The following is a 17,364-nucleotide window of genomic DNA, read 5'->3' on the forward strand; positions in this document are numbered from 1 at the left end:
GAGTCTATGGGAAAAAAGGCCACTTTGAGACCCGGTACCGGAAGTACCGGTACTCGGATCGCTTAGAAAAGTAATAGCAACAAACTTCAGACCAGGTTCTACAACAAATCCGAATTTGGTGCATGTGGCTCGAAAGCCCTAGGCCACATTAAATTTTATAAATTTTTATCTAAGCTTAAATAGGAAAACAGAATGTTGGCTCTACAAAGCCAACATAATAAAAAGAAAATCATATAAGTCATACAGAGGACTTTTGTATTTAAGATGTATTTCAGCCTTTCAGTTATTCATCCAATGAGAGTTGGCGTTGTTTTGAAAGACCCGCCCACCGGAAGTGTTAGCAGTGTCACCGCTGGTAAGATGGTGTTAATATTACAATATTTAAAGCTATTTCAGTTTTAGTTTGCATTTCCTAGGCTATAAACAAACGCTTGTTTGTTTTTTGTATGGGTAATACTATTCATTTTGTCTGCAAACAGTCTATTCAACAATAGCTTTTTGTAAGGCTAATATAAAGCTCGCTAACGGAAGTGGTAGTCGCGGGCTACATAAATAAGGGCCTCGTCTCAAATCGCTTCTTGATCCCTATCCACGCGCACTGCGTAGGGTTCATGGTAACCGCTCCTGCACCTGACGTAGTGCACTGTATGTTTACCACGAAGCCAAATTGCATTCAGCCGTTTGTAAAAGTTATTGGTCATGCAAACTGCTGTTAGTTTCACAAAAATAGAAAGACAGCAATCATTTTTAAGACATTTCATTTCATATCAATATCATATAAATGGAATTTAATTGATCCACCTTTAAAAATCCTGACCAAAAATATAATCTTCTCATTGTTTATATTTTCACAGAAGTGATCTCATCCATGTTTACTAGGTTTATGAACATCTCGAGAAGTTTCTTCAGGTTCTTCGGCCTGTTTCAGTCGAATCTCATCTCAATCACTGCCCCGCGAAGAAAACACAACTTCCTGAGAGCAGCCTTTAAAACATCCTATCATTCATCCTGTTTTTTTTCTCACTCTCCTTCCTCGATGGATTTAAAGACAGTTCTGGAAGTTCTAGAGCAGCTTGCTCCTCTGTCATTGGCTGAATCTTGGGATAATGTTGGTCTCTTGGTGGAACCGAGCAAACAGCGTCCGATCAAGACGATCCTGCTCACCAACGATCTGACTGTTGACGTAATGGATGAAGCTGATGCAACGACATGTGACCTCATCGTTTCGTACCACCCACCTCTTTTCAGTTCTTTTAAACGCCTTGTTCAGAAGGACTGGAAACAGCAGTTGGCCATCAGAGCTATAGAAAGCGGCATAGCTGTCTTCTCACCTCATACGTCATGGGATAGCATGAGAGGAGGCCTTAATGATTGGTTGATAGAAGGCGTAGGTTGGTTGTTTTGATTAAAATCTAATCTCATGTACATCTCAATAATATCTTTTATTCTGGTTCTTTTTATTAATCACAAATTTCAATCGTGTTTTTTAATCTACAGGCAGTGGACAGGTGTCTGTGTTAAGACAGGCTCACTGTAGCGACTACCAAAAGCACAGACTGGAGTTTACATCCAGAAATGAAGAGGAGCTCAATACTATCATGAAGCACATAAAAAAGACAGAAAATAGTGAAACCTTTCAGTACGACATACTAAGGTATGTGGACAAAGATATGAGTTTTGATTTGCATCAACACTTGTTTAGGGGGATTGAGCTATGATCACTTCCATCTACTATCGCTAATCAACAAAATGATTAAAAGTATATCATATAGATATATCTATCTATCCATCCATCTATCCACACTGTATGGCCAGAAGTTTGTGAAAACCTGACCATCACATCCATATGAGGTTCTTCCCCAAACCTTGTCACTACAGTTGTCACACAACTGTAATAATGCTAGAGCATTAAGATTTCTCTGTTTTCCCCAGTGCACTTAGCAAGCTTCATTAAGACATGGTGTGGGAGTGAGAGATTCTTGATCTCAACCCCGCTGAACACCTTTGAGATGAACTGGAACCCCAACTGCACCTCAGACCTCCTCAATCTAGAAAGAACTCTGAAAGAACTATGTGAACCTCAAAGATCCCTGACCTCAACCCCACCTCTACACCTTGATGAACTGTAATGTCAGTGGTGCATAAGACTTTCTCACATCATACATCAGCCTGTATCTAGACTTCTTGTTGCCACCCTCTTAAATCTAGTGGAAATGCTTCACAGAAGAGTGGAAGCTGTTATAATGTCAATCGGGGACCAATATCGATATATCGACATAGGAGTGTGATGGTCAGGTGTCCACTTACTTCTGCCTGTATATTATATACATGTGGAATGGGGTATGTGGTAGCCTAGTGGTTAAGGTGTCTATCAATCGGAAGGTTGTAAGTTCGAAGCCCTGGTCCAACAAGCCACCATAGCTGGGCTAAAACATGAGATACGAATGTAAGTCGCTCTAGATGAGGGCATCCGCTAAATGTGACCTCTTCAGCAGGTCATATGTAGGGTCTCTGAGTAATAACGGCAGTATAATTCTTAAATATGACTACAGACCTGGTATTAGGTTGGAAAATTTTATTAGCAAAGCAGAATCCAACCCAGATATACAGCATCCCTGGATGGTTGAGGGTTAAGTAACACAGGTTCCTGCTACAGTTCCATGGCAATCCTTGCATTTTTGCTCACCATCCCAGACATGACAGCAATATAAGACTTCAAAGGTTAGAATTTAGAAATTTTCTAATTCAGAAACATGTTTATTTACGTATGTTTTTAGGACTGAAGAAGAGGCACAGCATGTGATCCTAAACTGTTCCAGCTCAGAACTGACCACTGCTGTTCAGGCTATATTAGGCAATGCCACAGCCGGCCAGTCTCTCAACATCACACAGGTCCAGCAGGTAAAAGAAGTCGTATTTACACCACATAGACTGACTCTATTTTCTCTTCAATGATACGGATTCCTTTGTTTGTAGCTGCAGAGCACTGCATTTTATCTCTGTGAGACAAAATTGCTCTAGAAAGTCACCAGTAGGCGTTCCTTCTACTGGTTGCCATATTAATAACGTTTATCGGTGTGTGGAGTAAGTCGATTCAAATCAGTCAAGCAGTGCGTCCTGTTTTTTACATAAACTTTTCTTAATTTGATGTGTCGCCAGCTCTAGTTGAAAATAAATGGTCTCCGGTTGCTTTGCCGCCATGACTCTCTGCACTTGTGAACACACCTTTACATAATACATAAAATACAGTTGTATCAGAGGAGGAATTATGCAAATTAGACCAAAACGTGGCAAAAATAAATGACACAAAACGTTTTGTTTGCAATAGTAATAAGTATAAGCTAAAGCAGCAATAACTGGGTTCCATGCAATCACCTTTGGCAATTACCTTTGGCAACTCTGTAAATCAAACACATACTGAAAGCTGATTGGCCAGTGCTGTCTTTCAACTAATGAAGTCATTGATGGAAATCTGATGTGAAGCTGAAGTTTGTAGCTCCTCCTACTGAAATACGAGCATAAAAATTGGTAGCCTGCTTCAGACTCATGGATTCAACATGTGCACTAAATTTGGTGTCAGTACACAGAAGGTGTGTATGGGGTTTTCACGGTCATACCCTTGGTTTTGAGGATCTGTGTACAGACAGATGTACAGATACACGGTTTACATTGTGTTCCACCATTTACATTGTGTTCCACCGTTTACATCATGTTCCACCATTTACATCGTGTTCCAAAGACGGCCGCAAAAGATAACATAACAGAGCGAAGCAAATGGAAGTACGACTGATAAGCGAATGCAAATTTGCCTCAACTCAGAGAAGGTTATATGGTTGAGGTCAGTATTTTTGCTTATGTAAAACCAGCAGTTCTCCCAAGTTTTCTTTTCTCTCCAGTAGCCTTAGGGCAGTTACAAAATGGATGGAAACATCAAACCGATTTGGAAAAAGATGTCCTTAATATAATATACTCAAGTAATTAAATTGATTTATTTATTTATTTATTTTTTTGGAAATTTGATATTCTATTTTTAAAGTACAAAGACGATAATTCTGTTATATTTGTGTTGCTTTTAGTCAATTAGTTTGAATTCTATTTTACAAGAATGCACTTGTTTTTGAAAAAAAATTTTTAATTGAATTCAGTTTTATTTGTACTTGCACAAAGATTTGAGCAGTTTAAAAATTTTAAATATTTAAAACCTTTACATTTCTTAGCCTAAATTTACATATTCTGTCACGACAGCGTCCGTTGTTAAAAGGGATATACAAATATTTATCTTAATCTAGTCTTACCACTTGATGAGCACACTTTAAATTCAATTCATTTCCATTTAATTTGTATATTGCTCTTAACGACAGACATTGTGGCAGAGGAACATATACGTTTAGGATAAGAATGACAAATTTTAAAATGTTTACGTTCCATTGTCAAAGACGCTACACAAATAACTGAATTTGATTCAAATTGTTTTTTTTTAAAATAAGCACATTCTTGTAAAATAGAATTAAAGCTAATTGACATTAACATGCAGCTAAAATCAATACAAATTAATTTTTTTGTACATTAAATAGAATAAGAAAATTACTTGAGTATATTACATTCAATTTTAATTAAGTGTACGAATTTTTTACTGAGTACATATATAGTCCCTGACAAAAGTCTTGTCGCTTATCTATTTTGTAGAAACACCTGCTATTAACCTGACTTTTAATTAATCAATTGGTGTTAGAAATAGCTCATATGAAAAGCTAAAACCCTCCCAAATGATGTTTAATGCACTGAAAAAATTAGTTTCACTGAAAAAAGATTTATCATTTAAACAAGACAGAAAAGTCAAATTTTGGCAAGACAAGTTTTGTCGCCTATACGGAAATTGAACAAATTTACTGCAAATACAAAAATATGTCAGCAAATTAAGTAGTGGTGCTGTGAGATCCAAATTTAATATCTTGTATGACTTCCATGAGCTTGAAGGACTGCATCCATGCGGTTTGGCAAGGATTCATACAATTTATTGATGAAGTCATCAGGAATAGCAAAGAAAGCAGTCTTGCATGCCTCCCAGAGTTCATCAATATTCTTTGGTTTTGTCTTCCATGCGTCCTCTTTCATCCTACCCCACATATGCTTAATGATGTTCATGTCTGGTGACTGGGCTGGCCAATCCTGGAGCATCTTGATCTTCTTCACCTTGAGGAGCTTTGATGTGGAGATGGAAGTATGCGATGGAGCACCATCCTGCTGCAGAATTTGGCCTCTTTTATGGTTGGGAATGTAAGAGGTAGCTAAGATTTCTTGGTATTTTAGACTATGGATTTTGCCTTCCACCCTGCAGATCTCTCGCACACCCCCATACTGGATGTAACCCCAGACCATGATTTTTCCGCCACCAAACTTCACTGTTTTCTGGGTGAATCCCGGATCCATGCGGGCTCCAGTAGGTCTCCTGCAATATTTGCGGCGACTGTGGTGTAATTCAACAGAAGATTTATCTGAAAAATCCACCTTCTGCCACTTTTCCAGCGTCCATCCTTTTAGCAGGCTGTGGGCCTTGGCAAATGCCACACGGTTTTTCAATTGTCTTTTGTTTAGTGCTGGCTTCTGGGCACTGATTCGACCATGGAGGCCATTTCGAGACAGAATCCGACAAACTGTTCTGGTTGACACAGGGACTTCAGGTGACCAGGTCTTGTGGAGCTCTGCTGCAGTGGAAAATGGGCTGGCCTTGGATTTTTGAGCCAACAAACGGTCCTCTCGAGCAGTTGTCTTGCGGGGTCTGCCTGACCTGGGCTTGTCCAAAACGTCTCCAGTCTCTTCAAATCTTTTTTTTATCCTCTGTACTTGATGCTGAGACACATTGAAGGTATCTGCCACATCAGCAGTGGATCTGGTCTTCAGCCTCTTGATAATCAAAACTTTAGTCTTTAGTGAATCTTAGGCATGTTTGCAGAGGTCTAGTTGCAGTTGATCTGAAGGTCTAGTGTACTGGGGTTCTTTTTATACACCTGAGACCTAATTGATCCATTATTAGTCACAGGTGAAGCTCATATGACAAGGCGACAACACTTATGTCTTTGCAAAAATTGACTCAATGGGCTTTACCAAGCTGTGAATATTAGAATACTTTTTGACAGTTTTGTTTTGCACTGAAACATTATTACAAAAACTGTTGGGATTAAAATGAGCCATTTCTTGATAATTTCTTGAAATCTTGATTAGAAATATATTTCAGGCACTTCAGGTCAATTTGTACACAAGCGACAAGACTTTTGTCAGGGACTGTGTGTGTATATATATATATATATATATATATATATATATATATATATATATATATATATATATATATATATATATATATATATATATATATACACATACATGCATTGATATGCATTATATGCATATGATATATGCATTGATCTTTTAATATATATTAAGTATAAGTTTAAAATACATGGCATTTGATATTAACTGCCTCTAGGTCTCCTGAGAAAGGAAATGGAAAAAAAATTAAAATAATTTTATTGCTTATGTCGGTATGAACTTTTGGCCAGTGCAACAGGAAGCCATCCATCTGACTGTGTTTATCTGTAGCTCCCTTTACCAGGTTGTGGTCAGGGACGTCACGCCGTGCTGGACGACCCGATATCTACAGCTGCGGTACTCCAGAGAGTAAAGAAACACCTCGGGCTGCCTTACCTTAGACTGGCTCTAGGAAATCACAAATCATTAGGTAATGATGAGCAACCGGTGTTAATAAGAACTTTTGAATGTAATATCGCTATATGTATGAAAACGTAAGACAGACAAACTGATCCGAATATTCAAAATTCAATATATATGTATATACATATATATGTGTGTGTGTATATATATATATATATATATATATATATATATATAGTGTCCATGTCGGGTGGAAACCTCCTATGTCCAAATTTTGTCAATTTCATGTTTTTTCACATATCTATGCTATTGGTCAGTCCCCATTCTCCCCCCCAGTCTCTTATTTTTACAAGTTATTGTAGCTTGAGCGCAAATCTTAACGCCATTGGACACCGCAGACTTTATTGAACACTGCTGGCAGCAGCGACGTCTGTGTCTGTACCATTCTTATCAATGACAGCATAATCTCGTATCTCCCTGCTCCCAAGTCATAAAGCTTGTATCTTCGATAAAACGTGACTTTGGGAAAATGTTGTGTAAATGTTGGTACACAACAGTATATGATAGCAATATAAGGTATAATAACAACTTTAACGATACAATGTTTAATAACTCAAAAAAAAAGGCGTTTTTTTAATTTCCTGAAAATAACGGTTTTGGAGATACGAGGATTCCGCCCGACAGCGACGATATATAATATAACATTTATTTTATTTCTTTTTGTTTTTCCTTTATTTCACTTTATTTTATGTTAATTTATTTGAATTTGTTTTCTTTCTTTGAATTTTTTCACCATTGCAAGTGGTACGCAAAAACTTACCACGCTGTTAAATTTTAAATAACAAATTCTTTTTTATCTCTGTTCCAGTTTCAGCTTTGCACAGGAAATTCAGCTTTCATAAAAAAGGGAGAGTTCAGACTTTAGCGCTAGGCTCATTCCGTGAAACTTATTGCATCGTGAAACCAGGTGTGTTTATTTCCTGTTGTTTACACTTCAGTTATTGAAGGCTGTGTGTCGTGTTCTTAATATTTCCCAAGATTCTGTGGTGAAGAGCGTAGCTGTGTGTGCTGGCTCAGGAGCGTCAGTCCTGCATTGTGTGAAAGCAGACCTCTACATCACCGGTAAACTTCACACATGCACATGCACACACACACACACATATATACACACACATGCACACACACACACACATGTACACACATGCACACAGACACGTACACATACACACACACACACACACACACACAACTCAGTTCTGTCATAGGGGATTTCCTTTATTTGATCTAAAATACGAAATTCAACAGAAACAGAAGTCATTTAACATTTAATTCAAATTTTACTTCATTTCATTTAAGCTTTGAAATAAACAAAGAATAAAAGAAAAGAACAGACATTGAAGCTTGTAGGTTAATGATCAGTATTACTAGACATAATACAGCGAAGTAAGTCAGAAAATGTTTTCCACTTAACTATGTAGACATGGAAAATACAAATTGATGTTAAACAAGTCCTCAAGCTGAGCGAGTCCATTAGAGATTGTTGAGTCCTCTGGTGACTTTACTTCAACTGCACTTCATGATAATCAAACCAGCAAAAATGACATCATTAAATATCTAAATAATTAATACATTCATTAATAAGTCTTTAAAATTTTTATTACAGATGTGACAGGTTTATGTTCTGGATCTCTCAGTCCTCATTCTGAGCTTCTGTAACTTATTACAATTCCTGGTTTGGCAGAATGGTGTCTGGCTCTAGAGGAAAGTCTTTAAAATTTGTTTCTTCTCTCTCGGAGTAGGTGTGGAAACAAATCGGAAACAAATTCAATCTCGGAACACGGTCATGTCGATACGTTTAAGCAGATTTATCGACACATTTCACTTCTTTTAGTTTTTCGAAGCGACTTTGTTTTAAAATTAAAACGATTTGCATTCGTGTCTTTTTACGACAGCGTAAAATTTCTATACAATCTACTACCTTTGTGTAATTTTAGGAGGAGGAGTGTTACTGTATTTTGATTTCACGAAAGATTTATTTATTTTATTTATTTATTTTTACAAAAAAGATAACAGTGACGATTATAACGGTCAAGTCCTCATAAAGATATCATTTGTTATTCTATAGCGATAGTAGGATCAATCCAGACATTTGGGGACTTTTTTCAGGACAATGAAAAAGACTGGAGTAAAATTAGTAGCGCATCAATTCTGAGATACAGTGACATCTGTAATACTAATTACGAAAGAAAAGGGTGATGTGTGTTTTATTTCTCAGGTGAAATGTCCCATCACGAGGTGCTGGATGCTGTGTCTAAAGGCACGAGCGTGATTCTGAGTGAGCACAGTAACAGCGAGAGAGGTTTTCTCCCTGTGTTTAAGGAGCGGCTCACCGCACGTCTCTCAGACTCTGTTCGCGTGATCATCTCCCAAAAAGACAAAGACCCGCTGCAGGTCGTGTGATCTCATTATCTCACACTGAGGTACTTTACTGGAGAAATGTCTGAAATGATTTCACAATAATAAACACGATTACTATGCAACACGTGTCACTTTTCTTTCTTTGGCAGATCTTTGTCACAAACTTTAAACAGGAGGATGTTTTTGTAGGTACTCTGACAGTACGGTGGGATAATCAGACATCACTCCTGTAGCGCCGACCGCGAAAGCCGCAGCAATATCCTCCTCATTGTTGCACACGAACAACTGCACCTGAGGACGAAAGAACACAGGACATCTCAGTTTTAGAGTTTCACGGCTGTATGATTTAAACCTGTTTACAGAGGAACTGACACACACCTGCATGCCTCGCTTCACCAAGTGCTCAAACAAAGACTTTCTCATAGTCAGGCTGGAGAAGAGAAAAAAAATGCACTCAACCTTTTCTGTCACAGGGCATCATGTGTACAGGCAAACACACACACATAAATACACTCACATATACACACACATTTACATTTACATATACACATGCACACAGACACATACATACACATACATGCGTACACACACAGACACATATACACAATCATAGACTTTTACACAGAAATATACAGACACACATGAATAGCCATGCATAATCTCATTCACACACAGATGCACGTACACACATTCACACACACACGTACACATACACGCATGGCCATGCATACACTCATTCAGACATTAAGGCACACGTTAAACCAGGATGAAATACCTGACTTACTTTTCAATAAGAGAGACCACAAATTTTCTCTTAAGGAAAGACTCCTCAGGAATGTAACTCCTGTAAGAGTAAAAACAGGTTGCACAATATAGCACATAAATCTTCTGCACATGTACATGACTATGATGTTTGTATGTGTTTTTTTTTGAGCAACCTATTCCAGATTTATAGGTGTTGGAGCATCAGTGAGGAGGTCTGAGGTTCAGTCAGTGTTTCAGTTCATCCTAAAGATGTTCAGTTAGAGTCAGGGCTCGGTACAGGACACGCGAGGTCTTCCAGTCCAACCTTAACTCATCATAGCTGGATCTGGATATCCCTACTGCTCTATATACAGTGGGTGAATAGCAGCAAAGGACTAGTATGTCCAGATTCTCAGTACCCATAAAACAGAATCAAAATGAATCGAAAGCAGCAGCTACTGAATCAAATACATTAGGAAATGAATCAAATGCAGCAGCTTCTGAATCAAATGCATTAGGAACCTGAATCAAATACATTAGGAAATGAATCATATGCAGCAGCTTCTGAATCAAATGCATTAGGAACCCGAATCAAATACATTAGGTGCTGAATCAACAGAAGCAGCAGCTACTGTATTAAAAGCAGCAGCTACTGAATCAAATGCATTATGTCCCGAATTAAATGCAGCAGCTACTTAATTAAATGCTTTAGGTACTGAATCAAAAGCTCTGGCTCCTGAATCAATAACATGAGGTGCTAAATCAACAGCAGCAGCTACTGAATCAAATGCATCATGTACCAAATTAAATGCATTAGGTACTGAATCAAAAGCAGCAGCTACTGAATTAAATGCATTAGGTGGTGATTCAAAAGCTCCAGTTCTGATTCAAAAACATTAGGTGCTGAATCAACAGCAGCATCTACTGTATTAAAAGCATCAGCTACTGAATCAAATGCATTATGTACCGAATCAAATGCATTACGTACTGAATCAAAAGCTCCGGCTCATGAATCAAATGCATTAGGTACTGAATCAAAAGCAGTAGCTACAGAATCATATTTGGCAGCTATTGAATTGAATGCATCCAATCAAATGCAGTAGGATCTGAATCAAATGCAACTGGTACTGCCACATTATGTGATTTCAGACGCAGCTCATGTCTTCATGGAGCTTTGTGCACAGGAGCATTGTCATGCTGGAACTTCTTTGAGCCTCGTGGTTCCAGTGAAGGGAAATTGTAAAGCTACAGTCAAGAAGTTAAAACTGGTGTCTGTTATTCTGAGGCATTTTACTGACATTTACATTAATGGCATTTGGCAGAGGTGCTAATCCAGAGCGACATACAAATGTGCTTTGAAGTCTAACAGCTCATTCACCTTCATCCTATTGTTAAACATTTCTATCCCGATGGGCGTGGTGTTTTACTAGATGACTCCGCCCCATTTCCAGGGCATGAAGGCTCACTGAATGGCTTGAAGAGGATGAAAATCTGTATTTAAATCTGGGCTGGTAAAGTTCATTCATTGACTAAAATCTCAGCATAATCTCAGGAGCCGCAACTGCACAACTACAACTGGAAATAAAAGCTAAATCTCTCGCTACTGACCTGTTGATTACTCTGGGCAGGTAGAACTGGAGTAGACTTTCTCCCAGAGGGCAGAAGGGCAGAAGGCCAGTGTAGTAAAGTGCTAGAAGAAGGATTCCTCGTCTAATGGTGAAGCTGTATGGCATGAAGGGATTCTGTGAATGCAGTTTCACAAGTCAGTTCATAGAACATACTTTGGCCATTAACATACTTCAGCTGTATAAATAATAATAATAAAAATAATTGTGATAAACAGCGTCGTCTACATCACCGACACGTGTACCGCTGTACCTGTTTCCTGCATTTTGCCATGATGTGAGAGTCTTCCGTAGCCCAGACAGTGATGCTGTCCCTGTTGTACTTTTTCACCAGGAAGGACACCTAAAGAACACAGCGCTGTCATTACAGCTAACATCAGCTAACATCTCCTAACGCTAATCAGTCGAACACTAAATACCTTTCGAATTAGCAGGTCGTTGTTTTGTTTAACCTCGATGTTGATTGGCATTTGGGGGAATTTTTTGAAGACATCCTCCAGTAGCGCGATTCTTCGGTCTCGTCCTGTACTGTTTTGCCCTGATGTTGATTTTTTATATTTATATTTTTGTGAAGTTCATTCTAAGAATTTTTTTTGATTTTACTCTTCATAGCATTAACACCACATAGTGTAACATGTTCTTGTTCTGGAATCTCAGCCAACTTACCAACACTGAAGGTGACCTCAATCTTCTCCCTATAGAGAGGCAGGTCCTAAATAATAAAGAAGAAAACATGGTGTTAAACTGTAAAGTAAAATCAAACCAAACAAAGGAATTTGTTCTGTCTTTCTTTCTTTCTTTCTTTCTTTCTTTCTTTCTTTAATTTCTTTCTCTCCTTTTCTTTTCTTTCATCTTACTTTCGTTCTCGTTTTTCTTTCATTTGTTCTTTCTTTCTCTCCTTTCTTTCTCTCATTTTCTTGTTTCTTTCTTTCGTTTGTTCTTTCTTTATTTCTCTCCTCTCTTTCTCCTTTTTTTCTTTCATTTATTCTTTCTTTCTTTCTTTCTTTCTTTCTTTCTTTCTTTCTTTCTTTCTTTCTTTCTTTTTCTCCTCTCATTTCTTTCTTTCTCTCTCTTTCTGTCTTTCACTCTTCTTTCTTTCTTTCTTTCGCTCATTCTTTCTTTAATTTCTTTCTTTCTTTCTTGCTTTCGATCTATCCATTTCTCTATAGAGAGACAAGTCCTAAATAATAAAGGAGAAAACATGGTATTAAACTGTAAAGTAAAATAAAATCAAATGCAGAATTTCTGGAATGCCCACCTGAAATTGAACCAAAGAGATGTCCAGGTCAGATCCGGTCTGTCTTTCGAGGTTTTTGTCATGACACACAACGACATAACCATCTCGAGTTAAATGACAGTCCAGTTCCAGCATCTGGGTTCCCACGTCCACCGCACTGAGAGTGACAGCAGACGACTCATTAAAGTATCACATCATTAATGTCAACATCAACATTTCCTTGAAACACACTTCCCCAGAATATCTGTCAGTTGGACTCCATTGTTTTATTTAAATCTCAGCTGTAAACTCATTTGTTTAAGAGGCTTTTTGCATGTTTCTGCTGTCTGCTGTTCCAGTGAATCTGAATCCTCCCTCTGATTCTACACTGTCTTAAACTACTAAAGAAAAACAATTGATATTGGTATATTGTTGTTATTATTCATCATAATAATTATATTTATAATCTAATATAATATTAAATAATATAATATAATAATAATATATACATGGTTTTTAGAATGAAAATTCATTCATTAAAAATCACTCATATAAAAAGGTAAATGTGTGTTTTTAAGGCAAGAGCAGAAGGTTTAAATGTTTAAAATAATCATTTAAAAAAACATTTTTTAAATTGATTTTTCTTTCTTTTTCTCTTTCACTCTTCTTTCTTTCTTTTTTCTTTCTCTCCTTCTATCATTTCTTTCTTTCTTTCTTTCTTTCTTTCTTTCTTTCTTTCTTTCTTTCTTGCTTGCTTGCTTTCTTTCTTGCTTGCTTGGATTATTTTATATAACAGCTAGTAAATATCCAGAACTACAAAAAGTCTCCAGATATATATATATAAATATATATATATATAAATTTTCAGTAAAGCAGTGATGTGAAACCTCTTACATATTTTTCATTTTATTTTCAGCATTCAAAGGGTTCAAACATGTTCCACTGTATTGTAACCTAATGTTGGATTATAATAATATTAGAACAGCCCGATGGTGTGAAGTAAAACAAACTATATAAACGTATAGAATATATTCGTATCAGTTGTCTAAGAGGTTTGGCGTATAAAACGAGAGACGGAGAAATCAATGAGAGAGAGAGAGAGAAAGGGAGAGAGGGAGAGATCTGTTACTTACTGCATAAAAGCCTCCATGGTGTTTTCTATCCTTTCACCAGCACCTGAGCAAAATGGACACACAATGCATCTTATCACTGTGTAAGACGATCATCAGTCAAACACCTTCTAATATAATATAAGTTTATAATACTTTTTATTAATTGTTATTATTAATATTGTTATTATTATTAATAATATTATTATTTATATTTCTTTTATGTTTTATTTTATTTTATTTTTATTTATTTATTTAATAGTTTTTTATTATGAATTAATATTTTTTTTTTTTCCATGAAACACTTATATCTATATAAAAAAACAAACAAATAAATAAATAAATAAACCCTGAACAGTGTTTTAGGTTGATGGTAACATAAGTATGTAACCTAGTGAATAACTGGAGCACTCACCCCCTCTGTGAGAGATGTGTCTGCTGTAAAAGGCTAAACGTTTCTTCTTGTGGAGAACAGCTGGGTTACGCAGCAGATACACAGAGCATGAGATGTAAAATACTACAAACACAACCAGCACCGCGACCCCAACCTCGGCCTCCATGGTGCGATGAAACGATTCCTCAACTGTGCAGCAGATCTATTTATCTGTCCCGGACTCTGAATCTGATCATGTTGTTCATACATGACCTGAGTTTCCATGTGAGGGACCATGTGAGTGTATGACACAACCATGTGAGGGTATGACACAACTTAAACACTTCTAACACAATTACAGAGTATGTGAAAATGGTGTCTAATGGAGCGTGAAGTGAAATAAATACAACAACAAAGAGAAAATCCTGAAAGACACAACCACAAACCATCTGTTTTCCACCAGACGTCACATGGACAGTTGACCTCTTCATAAGACGTCTGGGATATCCTCTTTCTAAAAGTGTACACTATTGCACACGTCTTGGTGTCAGGGTTAAGCGCTGTGGATCACAACGGACACCACAAATCTGCTTACCACAGTTACACAATTATGGTGTATTCCAGCTCGACCTTAAAAGGACTTCCTCAGACAGTCTGGATTTTGACTTAAAACAATATATTTGAATGGGATTAACAGGTATTTAGCACTCATGTGTTACAAATGGTGTGTTAAGTGCATTTAGTACGGTTCACTGTTCCAGCATAGGAAACACACACACACACACACACACACTCATTACCAATAATATCATGGAAGTGTGTCTTGTACTGCTACTGGTTCTAGAGCAACACACCTGTCCACTCGTAAACACATTAAAGGTCATTACACTTAACAATCTCTGATCCCACACTCCCTTACACACACACACACACACACACTCTTGGGTATGTATTGACCTTAAGGCTGTGAGACAAACTTTAGGAGGCGGAGCATTCACACCTCAATTTCCTCTCTCTCCCAGTTTGTCTTTCATTAAACCCCCCGTCAAGCAGCAAATAAAAACAACAACTACAACAACACGGAAAATGTGGAGCCTGTGGACATGGAGAGAGAGAAGTTCATCTAGAGGAGATCTTCCTGAGGTGGAGGTTTAGACTTCCTAGTCAAGGTCGTCACATTCTTTCAACACATATAGTGTTGTTTGAGTTGAAGAAGAAGATTATCTGTATCTGAATGTAGAAAGGACATTATTCATAATAACACACTCTGTTGTTTATAACAGTTTATAATCACACCCTCCAGTATCACCCAAATGAGGATGAGGTTCCTTTTTGTGTCTGGTTCCTCTCAAGGTTTCTTCCTCTTCTATCTAAGGGAGTTTCTCCTCACCACCGTCACCGTCACCCGACTTGTTCATTAGAGATCAATCCAAAACACATTTGAATATAAGTCTGATATTAATCTGGAACTTTTTGTACTATATACAGTATCTTATGTTCTGTAAAGCTGCTTTGAGACAATGTCCATTGTTAAAATCGCTATACAAATAGAATAGAATTATTAGTTTCACCTTTGGGTGGGGGGCGCGGTGGCTTAGTGGTTAGCACGTTCGCCTCACACCTCCAGGGTTGGGGGTTCGATTCCCGCCTCCGCCTTGTGTGTGTGGAGTTTGCATGTTCTCCCCGTGCCTCGGGGGTTTCCTCCGGGTACTCCGGGTTTCCTCCCCCGGTCCAAAGACATGCATGGTAGGATGATTGTCATCTCTGGAAAATTGTCCGTAGTGTGTGATTGCGTGAGTGAATGAGAGTGTGTGTGTGCCCTGCGATGGGTTGGCACTCCGTCCAGGGTGTATCCTGCCTTGATGCCCGATGACGCCTGAGATAGGCACAGGCTCCCCGTGACCCGAGGTAGTTCAGTTAAAGCGGTAGAAAGTGAGTGAGTGAGTTTCACCTTTGGCTTGTTCATTAGGGAGTCCTGTATTTGTTATATCTCAGGAGAATAAAACTAAAATGTCTAACAATACACTCCACACTATTCACCTGACTAAACACTATTAAAGGCTTTTCATGGCTGTGGGAAGTCGTTATTTCTTCCAGCACCTCGTGGGTTGTTATTCCGAGGCTCAGTGTTATTGTAAGGCTGTTTCAGTCACATGAGGATGCATGGTGTCTGAGCTGCAATGTTTACCTAGAAGACCAAACTGCAGCAATAAGACCAAATTGTGCCACATGCTTCCAACCGAAACCCCTGCCCTCTTCACCTCCGTCGGAGGGACGGAGAAGTATAGATAAAGTAAAAAAAAAAAATAATGTTCAAATTCGGAGTGTGAGATATCTGATACTGTTTCATATCCTGTATTCTGGTAAAAGATTTCCTGACCACCTTGTACTTGACTTTTTAAACATATTCTGATAAATTCAACCAACAACAGTGACTTATAGCATTGTAATCCTCAGTACAAATGAATTTAATGACCCTAAACCTGCAGTTCAAATATTACACTTGCTTGGTTTTTTGTGAATGTCAACAAAAACAATTCGCTTGTCCAATGAAGCCGTAGAGATTTTTAAATTTTATTTCCTGAAAATTTCTACTTGCGTAACACGTTTCAATTAGATTTCAATAAACGTTTGTAGGCCTCAATGTTTTCGAGTTTTGAAAGGTTTGGTTGATTTGTTTAGTCTGAAACAAAGCTGTGAAGCAAAATATTAAAGATGACAGTTCCCACTTTGACACCTGCTCACTTCTTACAGATTTATGGAGACGAACAAAGAAAGTCTAAGACACGTTTTAAACCCTGTACTCATCAACTATTCCATTTTCAGCAGAACTTCTCACTCAGCATGATATCAATAAGAATTATGAGCTGAAGCTTAATCTACACACGACTATATAACCCCGATTATGGAACACACTTGAAGTCTAACCTAACTGTATAGAATTAATTGCTCCATATTGTGTATTTTTTTTTTAGGTTTGTTTGTTTTGTTAATCCCGAGTGTGTGAGAATTTTGTTTGTCTTCGTAGATATTTGCATGCGTGTGCCTGTGAGTGTGTGTGTTTGCTTGTTTAAACAGTATGCAAAGGACAAGAGTGTGGTCCTTATGGAGACTGAAGGAAAGGGAGGGAGTGTGAAAACTTTGCCATTTGGTTGATATGCTAATCAAGACTCACCTATATAACACAGAGACGCAGAGCCACTGGCT

The 17,364-nt window shown here is 37.8% G+C and overlaps 2 protein-coding genes across 3 annotated transcripts; one reads left to right on the top strand and one right to left on the bottom strand.

The window, feature by feature from the left end:
• The first annotated feature begins 224 nt into the window (after positions 1 to 224).
• Positions 225 to 9,132, top strand: nif3l1 (NIF3 NGG1 interacting factor 3-like 1 (S. cerevisiae)). Of its 2 annotated transcripts, none has more exons than XM_060863882.1 (7): positions 225 to 355; positions 855 to 1,391; positions 1,498 to 1,654; positions 2,778 to 2,901; positions 6,601 to 6,739; positions 7,711 to 7,794; positions 8,948 to 9,132. In XM_060863882.1, the coding sequence occupies exons 1-7, from the start codon at positions 265 to 267 to the stop codon at positions 9,130 to 9,132; spliced, it is 1,317 nt and encodes a 438-aa protein (XP_060719865.1). In that variant the 5' UTR covers positions 225 to 264. The 2 variants fall into 2 exon arrangements, with proteins under 2 accessions (XP_060719865.1, XP_060719866.1); XM_060863883.1 differs by having other exon boundaries at positions 337 to 355; positions 880 to 1,391.
• Positions 9,133 to 9,243: 111 nt separating this feature from the next.
• On the bottom strand, positions 9,244 to 17,356 carry gdpd3b (glycerophosphodiester phosphodiesterase domain containing 3b). The gene is made up of 10 exons (XM_060863884.1): positions 14,200 to 17,356; positions 13,809 to 13,851; positions 12,718 to 12,853; positions 12,126 to 12,171; positions 11,879 to 11,997; positions 11,713 to 11,802; positions 11,443 to 11,576; positions 9,875 to 9,934; positions 9,469 to 9,520; positions 9,244 to 9,381 (listed from the first exon to the last, which is right to left on the bottom strand). Exons 1-10 carry the CDS (start codon positions 14,342 to 14,344, stop codon positions 9,256 to 9,258), a joined length of 951 nt encoding a protein of 316 aa, XP_060719867.1. The 5' UTR covers positions 14,345 to 17,356; the 3' UTR covers positions 9,244 to 9,255.
• Positions 17,357 to 17,364: the final 8 nt, after the last annotated feature.

Source organism: Tachysurus vachellii, chromosome 2 (assembly GCF_030014155.1).
Source record: "Tachysurus vachellii isolate PV-2020 chromosome 2, HZAU_Pvac_v1, whole genome shotgun sequence".
Classification (NCBI taxonomy): Eukaryota; Metazoa; Chordata; class Actinopteri; order Siluriformes; family Bagridae; genus Tachysurus; species Tachysurus vachellii.